Below are 10,337 nucleotides of genomic sequence, written 5' to 3' on the forward strand. Positions count from 1 at the left end.
TTTCCCTAAGTGGAGTATTCACTTGCATGTCCTCAGTGATTGGTTGGTTGGTTGTTTTTTAATTTGGTTTGGGGAGCAGGCAGGTTTTTGTGTGTGGAATGGATGCAGGTTGTCAACTAGTTTCCAAAGACTCAAAACTTTATTTCCAAGTAATTTCTCCAGGTATTCTATTTGTTTTGGTGCAGGTAGAACTAAGCTTGGAACAGGAAGAAGTTCTCAGAAGAATAGTCCTGTGCGTGGCTCAGGTAAGAGACGTAGCGTGTCGCACATGTCTGGAAAGACTATTGGTTTAATTTGGTCTAGGCTTTTAATTATTTTTCTCTTTCATTGGAGAGGTAAAGAAGTAAGTTTTCTTTCAGACCTTTGCTGTTATACAGTGTGTAGTTATTTTTCCCAGGTCATTAAGATGTGCTTTCTAAAATAAATAAATTTCATTTTAGCGGAACATCAGCCTCTTTGCTCTGTGGACATCCAAGAACAGCCTAATGCAGACAGAGGTAAGAAACCTGTATTGGGGTATAAATGCTTCTAGAAGTCTGCCGTTGGTTGGGGCAAGGAGTCTGATCTGCCGTTTCCTTTTATGTAGGGTCTAAGCTTTTGAGCTGACTTACAGTGGGTGTGCGCATTCGGCCTCAGAGTCCCAGTTGAGGTCCAGTATTGCATAATCACAGGGACTTGCACTTAATGGATGTATTAGTGGGGCTGGCAAAATTACTGACAGGGACTGGCCTGGGGTTTGCCTGGTCAGCAGCTCACTTTGGAGGTGAATTTCACTTCTGGCAGGGGAGGATGGAGGCTGGCCTCAGGATGAGGGCTGGAAAAGCACACACTATAGGGCAATCTATCTTTGGAGAACTTACTCTTTACCTGTTTGGTTAGGGCTGGTTTATGTGCTGAAATGAGGTTAATATTTCTTCTATCTCTTTTAATCTTACCAGTCTGTCCCATTTTCTTCCAGTAATTTGGTTGGTTATTTTTCTAAATCTGGTATTCATATCAAGTGCTTAGGGCTGGGCATGAATTTAGTACATTGCTCATTCTCAGTGCTCCATTCCCACTTGCTGGCCTGCCTTGGAAATTGGACAGCTAGCCTTTTTAATTTGTGCATTGAATTTGACTTTGAAAACTGGTGGTTCCAGTGTGTGGGGATTGATGCTACACATGCAGCAGTGTATTTAGTGATGACTGCTGGAGGTATTACTACGTCAGAGTAATACGACACGAGTTTGCGGTTTGTTTACTTTGGTCCTGCCTTGAAAACCATCCAAGGACTGGTGAAGACAGGCACATTGCTAGTCTTACATGCAGAAATCTGGTCCTTGCATTTGGTGCATGTCTCTGGTACAACCTTGCATCCTGTGCATCGAGTTGCAATTGTATCCTTTTCTTTCGCTAACTCCTTTCAGTTGTTTCAGGAAAAAATCTGTTAGCAGCACCTTGCGATTCACTCTTACTCCATTTTGCAGGCCTGTCTTCTCCTTGTAACAGTCAAGATGAGGGAAGGAGACAGTGGAGGAGCTTCTTACCCCTTTCCATTAGTCACCAGGCTGTTTCCCACACATGATTTCTTTACATGATGCCCTTCTGCAGGCAGTACAGATTCTCAGAGTTGTCTGCATTCCTGTCTTCCTGTCCAGGTCTCCATTTGTGCTTCTGCCGGCCGTTCTCATTCTGTGTTGTTTTTTGTTTGGTGTGGTTTTTGTGTGTGGTGGGTTTTTTTTTTTAATTCTTTGTGGTGAGATTACTCAGTTCTCTGGCTTCTGGGTCTTGTGTGTTGGGGTATGGGAATCACCTATATGTTGAGCAGCTAAGGAAGGGGACAACTCCTTCAGTCTGTGCTGCCATCAGATAGGAGCTTGGTGCCCTGTTGGAGTGTTCTGGTGTTAAACTAATGGTGGCTTCTCGTGTAGCTCTGTCTGGCATCTTACTCGAGCTGCTGTAGTCAGCGTAAGGCTGGAGCAGGATGTCAGACTGTGTCACCTTTGCAGAGATTATCTGTATGTTTAGTTTAATGAAATTGTTCTTTAATTTCTGAAGTTTCTTAATGCTTTTATGGGTTTGAAGGTTGTAAAATGTGATGAAGTCCTTGGTGATGGGCCTGCAAAAAGCTGCAACAGAAGAAGGAGGCAGCACTATGAAAGCAGGGTTTTGGGCTTTTTTGTTGTTGAGTTTGGGTTTTTTCTCCCTTTCTACCCACCCCTGCCTCCTCTCCAACCCAACATATCAAAGTTTTATAAGCTTTTGAGCAGTATCTTGGATAAAAAACTTAATTTTTCTTCTGGTATTTTCATCCATTTGTTAAAGCTGTGGTTCTAGCCCATGTTTTAGAGATCACTGAAGTCTGGAGACTTCACACAGATGGATTTGAAGGTGAAAAAAGGAGAAGGACAGGAAGAAAAAAGAACAGCTAAAACCACTTCCTTTTGATACTGCACTTAAATTTACTTAAGAATGGCTCATGTTGCTATTAGAAATTCTTTAAGGTCTGCAAAGAGAAAGGGTTTTAAGTCACAGTGTTAATGCAATACATAGATGAAATAAAAGGAGATGTGACTTCTCAGCTGTCTCTGGCTTTTTATGGCAAATCTGTGCAGCTTTATCCCCTTAAGTAAACCCACTTCATAGGCATAAGTACAGATTGTGTCTGGGACCTTAAGTGATTGCTGGAGGGAAGGTGAAATTAATTGTGAGTCCTTTAATGAAGTGCCATGTCATACTAGCTCTCAAAAGTATCTGCTACGAGTGTTATAATGAAACTGTCATTTTAAGGCTGAGTTCCATATTTTGCAGCCTTATCATGCTACCTCCATACACATTCCAAAAAGGGTTTCTGTTTTCTTGCAGGTACCGCTTCACAAGCTGTTTGTTGTGAAAATGAAAAGCCTGCAGCAGGTAACAAGGGAGAGGGTATTCTAAAACAGGGGAACATGAAGGGAGGAAATAATTTTGCACATGGCATTTTCCAGTCCAAAACTTAATAATAACTTATTCTCTCTGTAGGGCTTACCACTCCCCTGTTGGCCTAGAAAGACCTGTTGCCTTAGGAATAGTAAATGTTGATGGGTAGATCGCTAGATGAGAAGTCAGAAAGACCTGGATTCTTCTGTTTGTTAAACAGCACTGAGAAAATATGTCCTTGGGGTTTCAGCTTCCTTCTTGATATGATAATGGTGTTGCATGATGTGTTTGCAAATCTCTTCACCATCTTTGGAAAGAAGAACTAAGTGTGTAGGAGGGAACCCCTTTTTATAGTAAATAAGCAAATTACCCTTTTGTCTGATGTTACTTGTATGCAAAAGAGCACACGATTATTTTTATAGTATGTCATCATGGGTGGGTGATCTTTGCTTTCTGCTGAAAAGAACCCCCCAAACAGGACCTAAGATAATAAAATACTGTGACTTCAAAGCTTCGTATTGATGGCAAATAGATCTGAGCCTCAATGCACTGATTTAGAGATGGGATGCTTACAAGCATGCAAAATGCTAGTTTGGGAGATACAGCAGGCTTCTTTCTGTAGAGAAGCACCATTTCTGAATGCAGTGTCTTCCACTTTCTTGATGCCCTAGGAAATTCTTTTGACTGCATTCATCAGGCAGCTAAGCAAAGCCCCAGTTCTGTTTTCTTAGTACAGCCGGTGTAAATTTCAAGGAAATTCTGGGACCTAGGGAAAATTTCTGGGAAATTCTAGAAATTTTTTTTTTTTTTCTAGAAGCTGTTTTTACTCCAGAGGGAGAGTTAAATATGAACTTTATACTCTAAGTAAAAAAAAAAAAAGTTGTGAGTTTTTTTTCTTCATGCCTTGAACTGATGATTCATTCATTCACTCACTAACTCTTCCACCATTTTCCACAAGTAGCTCTAATAAGGGGGTTGGAGAAAGCAAAAGTTTTTCCTGATTAAGGGAAAAATTGCTAATGATGACAATAAGGAAAAGGAATCCCAGAAGCCCCTGGGTTTTGCTCTGTATTCTTCCTGCATGAATTGTAATGGGCAGAACAGCTTTCTTCGTTTGAAGATAGGTTATGCAGCTGGCGGCAAAGGTGTGGTGCGCTGTAGGATTGTCTTATCACTGTGTAACTATGTCCACATACAGAAATGTGGACAGAGGAGAAGAAATTTTATTTTATGTCTGTTTTTTGGAAGAAAGGAAGGAAACATGCCATTCAGGCAAAAGAGAATCACGTCCCTATATAGAGGTTGTTTGGACTCTAGAGAAACAAAATATTTTGTTGCAGTGTGTAAGTGGGAACATCAGGAAGGGGAGTCAGTGCAGCTTTCCCCAGTACATCCTATAGCACCTAGGTAGCATGCAAGCACTGCTGTATGGATGGGAAACAGTAGGCAAGGCTATGATATTCTCAGAAATGCACATACAGGACAATTTTAAACGAGGCTTCTGCTGGTAGCACAGGAGTACATAACATAGCAAAGGAGAAGGTGTGCTGCTGAGCTCTGGGCAGCACAGAGCAATGACCTGTGCTGGTGTGGGGAAGAAGCAATAGAGTGTGCTCCTGAGTAACCATAGCTCTTTTCTGATCTCTTTTCAGGCAAAGAATTGAACAAGGAGGACAGTGCCCTGAAAGACGAGCAGTTGGCTAACAGTGGTGTAAATCAGGAGGGTGAGTGCCTGTTCTGTGGAGCAGTCAGTGCTAATGACCCAGTGGGCAAACTGGACAAAATCCATAGGAGGTGAAGGCTCAGAATTACTTCTGTCTAATGCTTCTTGATGGAGGTATTGGGGAGCATTTCACTGTAGATGCTGAATACCTGTCCATTGTGCAGGAGTTTCAGGAACAGAGTTAACCAGCTTTCAGGCTGTAGTTAAAGGCAGAGCAAGTCTTGCATTTTTACTCCCCTTTGGAAATAAATCCAGCAGAATGTACAGACTTGGAGAACATGGGTTTTGAAGATCATTAGGGTTTTGAAAAACAGATTAAAAATAATCCCAATCAGAGTGAGATGAGAATGCTGGTCAAGTAGCAGTCTTTGCTGAAGTGCGGCCTTCTGGTCAACACTGCCTGTTGGAAAATCTCTGTAAGGGGGTTTCCAGTCCACTAGTGTGAACATGAAGCACTTAAATGAGGAGCAAGAGTTGATGTGACCAAGAGGAAGCTTGATTTGGAGAGATTGCTGCTTTGTGAAATGGAGTCAGGCTATCCTTCATTGTCTGTGGTGGATGACAGTGCTCTGTGTGTGTGTGTGTCTGTCAAACTTCTCTGACATCTCTGGAAAGGCAAGACAGCAATTCAAGCAGTCAGGAAGATTTCTGAGCAGCGCCCAAGACAACCTCTTCACACAGACTACCAGATGCACCAGCAAGGGCTGATGTGCAGCTGTATTTGCTGCTCACCAACACCTTGGCTGCAGGGCCCAAGAAACAGCTCCAGATCCTCCAGCTCCAGAGAGGAGTGAGGAAGGTTAAGCACCAGAGTACAGGCCCTGCGCTTTCAAATTGCTGCTTATTCAGGAAGGTGGTAGGCAGGATGTCATGGGAGACAGTTCCAAGGAGAAAAGGAGCTTAAGGGAGCCATCAGGCCTTTCAGGAGAGCTTTCTCCAAGCATGAGCCCAGGCCATCCCCATAGTCAAGAAAACAGCCAGGCAACTCAGAAGATCAGCTTGGCTAAGCAGGGAGCTCCTGACAGGGCTCCAATACAAAAATTGCTTGTAGTAGATGTGCAGACAGGGGCAAGCTACAATGACGGAATTTAGGAACGTTGCCCAGGCAGGTAAGCGTGATGTCAGGAAAGCCACAGCTCAAAGAGGTTTGAAACCACTACGGGATGACTAGCATAGGTGAGAGCAGTTTCTACTGCTTGCTTATCTGCAAAAGAATAGAGGAAAACGTGGGCCTATTGCTGAACAGGGTATTGATGTAGTGATACTTGGTGCTGATGAAGTATAGGCTAGATGAGCAGACAGTGAGGTGGACTGAAAACTGGCTGAATGGCTGAGATCAGAGGATTGTGATCACTCGTATGAATTCTAGTTGGAGGCTAGTATCTGGAGGTGTACCCCAGGGGTCAATACTGGCTCCAGTCCTCTTTAGCATCTTCATTAATGATTGAATGATGGGACAGAGTGTGCCTTCAACAAGTTTGCTGGTGATACAAAACTGGGAAGAGTGGCTGACACGTTGAAGGGGTGTGTTGTCATCCAGAGGGACCTCAACAGGCTGGAGAAATGTGCTGGCAGGAACCTCATGCTGTTCAGCAAAATAAAATGCAAAATCTTGCACCTGGGGAGGAATAATCCCATGCAGTGCTATATGTTGGGAGCTAATCAGCCAGAAAAGCAGCTTTTCAGTAAAGGCCTGGGTGACCTGAAGGACAGGAAGATATGTGTGAGCCAACAGCATGCCCTTGCAGCAAAGGAGGCTATTGGTATTCTGGGCTGCATTATGAGGAATGTTGCCAGCAGTGAGGGGGGTGATCCTTTTCCTGTACTCAGCACTGGTGAGGCCACACCTGGAGTCCTGTTCTGAGCTCCTCAATATGAGGGAGATAGGGAACTACTGGAGAGAATCCAGCAAAGGGCCATGAAGATGATTAAGGAATTGGATGTGGTCCTGGGCAGCGTGCTGTAGTTGAGCCTGCTTGAGAAAGACATCATCTTGTCCTGTGCCCTAAGGTTCCATTCCATCTCCAACCATTGTGTGGTTCTGTGATGTGGTATCTCCCCTATGAGGTAAAGCTGAGAGAACTGTTCACCCTGGAGAAGAGAAAGGTGAAGGGGAATCTCATCAATAATAAATAAATACCTGATGGGAGCAAATAGAGAAGAGGGACTCAGGCTCTTCTCAGTGGATGCCCAGTGACAGGACAAGAGACAATGGACACCATCTAAAACATAAGAGGATCCATCTGAACCTCAGGAAACACTCTTTTGCTGCAAGGGCAACCGAGCACTTGAACGTGTCACCCAGAGAGGCTGTGGAGCCTCCACCCTGAGATATTCAGACGCTGTCTGCATGTGATCCTGGACACCCTTCTCTAGGTTTGTCTGCTTGCGCAGGGCAGTAGGACAAGGTGACTTCCAGAAGCTCCTTCCAACATCAACCATTATCTGATTCTCTGATACCAGATACAGAGAGCTACCTCTGCCTCTGTCTTGTGGCATTTTTGCTTAGAGGCAGGTTTGGGGAGGAAAGGATCTGCTAGTAATGGAAGAAGATCAGATCAGAGATTTCTGGAGAAACCTTGGCCTAAACCAGTTCATGGGTTGCTACAAGAGCTAGCAGATGTCATTGTGAGGATGTTCTTTATCACCTTCAAAAGTCATTTTGGGGAAGATCTGTGACAAATGGAAAAAGGAAAACATTGCAGCTATCTTCCAAAAAGGGTAACAGGTCCATTTGTGGAACTACAGGTCAGTCAGGCTGACTTTCATCCCTTGGAAAATCATGGGGCAAGTCTTCTTGGAACATGTTTCTGGTCACAGAAGAAAAATGGTGACTGTGAGTAAGCATAAATTGCAGTTGATCAAGTCAACGATCTTTCTTGGATGAAACCACTAGATCTGTAGATGAGCAGGGAATAACAGGTGTCATACACTTTGACTTTAGCAAGGCTTTTTATACAATGTCCCTTAGCATTGTTGAAGTCCTAAATTGGGATGTCCTAGTCTGGATGAATGTCTATCTACATGGGTAGAAAACTTGCTAGATTGTCAAGCTTGGAGGTAGTGGTTAATGGATTGTGCTCCACATGGATGCTGGTGGCAGGCAGAGTACTGAAGAGTCTATTTTTTTGGTGACCTGGACAATAACAGTGTCTCTGAGTTTATAGATGACAGCAAAATGTGGAGTGCAGTCAGTCAGTGTGGTGACTGGATTGTCATTCAGGTTGCTGAAGAAACTGGGCTTGTTCAACCACAGAGAAGAGCAGGCTTTCAGGGCACCTAACACCACCTGCCGATACCTATGGAGATATCAATAAGAATGTTTCCTGAGGTGTATTAGCAGGACATCAAGTTGACGGTCCTAAAGTGAAGCAGGGGAGATTCTGTGTGGATATGAGGAAAAAAATTTCTCCCTCTAAGCATAACTAATCACTAGAACAGGCTCCTTGGAGTTATCGAGGAGTTTCTACCCTTGGAGGTTTTAAGACCTGACTGGAGAAAGTCCTGAGCAACCTGTCTAGAACTGAATGTTGACCTTTCACTGAGGGGCGTGTTGGGTTAGAGATCTCCTACTGGGTCTTACTCTTTGAATAAACCTGAGTAATTCTGTGTGTCTTGTGAGTTGTGGCTGGTGACTCCTCTCAAAGCAATGACTGATAGCATTGTGAGGTTAAGCAGTGGGATACACTCTGGAGGACTGCAGCTGTTCTGGGATCTCTTTTTCAGAACTCTCTTCCATGCAGAACAGCAACCTGACATCCAAGTGTGCAGATGACCATGATGTAGCTGAGGGAGGTTAGTGGTGGGGAGCTGTCCTGAGGGAAAGGTCTTGGCTTTCTGGTGTTAGCTGATAATGCTGGCAACATGTTGAGTTGTAGCTAGTAACTCATTCTTGTGCAATAGCCAATAACCTTGAGGCTGAGCAAGGCAGAGGACTGCACCTGACTTCTGATCTCTCTCCTCAGACACCTTTAAGGAGGAGAACAGCAGCCAGCTGGCCAAGCATGGTGCAAATGAAGGAGGTAAGTGCCTGCCTTGTGGTGTGGTCTTTGTTTGTTGTAACTTTTGCCTAACACTTCTTGTGTTATGGGTGGCACCGTGAGTGCCGAGTGCCTTGTGTGCTCGGCCTCTGCAGGGTCTGGAAGGGATCATGAGCACAGTACAGAGTCAGGTGTGGAGGAGAGAGGGGAGGTGGTGTGTGGTGGCCCCAGGGGGATGGGGGATGTTGGTCAGGGCTACGAATGATGCTGAACAAATGGCCCACCTCTCAGTTGGGTTACTCTTGATCCATCCAGGCCAGAGAGGGGGAGTGTTGTGAGCTGCGGGATTGTCTCAGTATTGCCTGTTGTCCTTGCAGAAGTGACCGAGGATGCAAAAGGTGGAGGTGGGCAACTCTCCCAGGTTCTGTAAAGAAGGTAGGTGAGGGTGAAGCTCCCCATGTCTTGGGACAGTGTTCAAACTGGCACAGAGGCTGGGAGTGGCAGTGCTACGCCAGGCTGTGTATGACCCTGACCCCTTTTTGTTCAAGTAGAAAACAGAGTGAGAATTATTAGGAGGGAAAGGAGCATGTGTGTGGTGGGCACATGCATGCGTGATCTGAGAGTCAGGTGCTTGTGATGAAAGTGTCCAGAAGGTTGGCCGATTTAGCCAGTTTAAAACCGTAGGATTGGAAGTTACTGACACTCGTTAATAACACCTCTTGCTCATGCTTGCACTTTATTTCATGCTTTAACAAGTGAGAAAGGCTTATAGTAGCTGAGGTGTCAGTAAGGCAGTGTGTTTTTGTGTCAGTGGATTTCTGAACTGCAATTCTATCTAGTTAGTTATGAATACTGTTAAACATGATATCAAAGTAGAGAGGTATTACGTAACACTGAAGGTTTTGGGGTTTTTTTAATTGCTTAGGTGTGCAGCTGTGTTTTCTTTGATCAGTAAGAATGTGAAGTTTACTTAGTTTGTGTTTTTCTTGTGCTTTGTTGTTTTTTAAACCTGCATGGAAACGGTGGGAACACTCTTCTAAACAAACAGACGAGTGAGCCTGAGGGCTGGCACATGGAATGAGAAAACTGATTATTACTGTGTATGGGAGAATAGTTGATCAACACTACATCTTACGGGTATTAGTGAAGTTCAGGCTGATGACAGTTGTTTCGTATTGCATTAATTGGTTAAAGCCTTTACTTAGTCATCAATTCTGCATGCTGCATTTACTACAGGGGCATTACAGACCTCTATTTATTTATCTCCAAAGCTGTTTTCATCTCTCTGTTTTCTATGGTCTGTGTACAGACCAGAGCATCTGTGAGGCTGCACAGCTGCTTCTTGAAGTACATCAACATGGAGAATATAAAAACTCAGATTAATCCTGTCTCAAATCTGATAACAGAAGAATGTAAGTGCTGTCCTTTAGTACACTGCACGTGCAAGGGCTTACATTGGTCTATCAACCATCCAAACCACTGTACTGTTTCTATGGAATTTTTCTGGAGTAGAGAAAGCATATGGAATGCTAACTGGTTTCACTCTTGTTACTAATCAGTTTCACGCTGTGATTCCCAAGAACTATTAAAGATAAGACTTCTAATTCACAGTGAAAAGTCTTACTGAGATAGCTAAATCTGGCAAAGAACACAGGAAGGTGAAGCCCTTGCCAAGAGGGCAATTACTATGCTTGTATGGCTTCCAAAGCACCTGGTAGCGCTGCCGAAAATACTCC

At 44.0% G+C, this 10,337-nt stretch overlaps 1 protein-coding gene across 1 annotated transcript in view; it reads left to right on the forward strand.

Moving 5' to 3' along the window:
• The window catches only part of CD58 (CD58 molecule), a gene marked incomplete at both ends in the record, with an annotated part of 13,008 nt that extends 4,365 nt beyond the window's left edge, over positions 1 to 8,643 (forward strand). Inside the window, 3 exons of the mRNA XM_010136719.1 lie at positions 4,551 to 4,622; positions 8,348 to 8,416; positions 8,587 to 8,643. Coding sequence (XP_010135021.1) covers positions 4,551 to 4,622; positions 8,348 to 8,416; positions 8,587 to 8,643 — 198 coding nt within the window. The remainder of the gene's footprint in view (positions 1 to 4,550; positions 4,623 to 8,347; positions 8,417 to 8,586) is intronic.
• Positions 8,644 to 10,337: the final 1,694 nt, after the last annotated feature.

The sequence above is a fragment of the Buceros rhinoceros genome, unplaced genomic scaffold (genome assembly GCF_000710305.1).
Source record: "Buceros rhinoceros silvestris isolate BGI_N320 unplaced genomic scaffold, ASM71030v1 scaffold10355, whole genome shotgun sequence".
NCBI lineage: Eukaryota > Metazoa > Chordata > Aves > Bucerotiformes > Bucerotidae > Buceros > Buceros rhinoceros.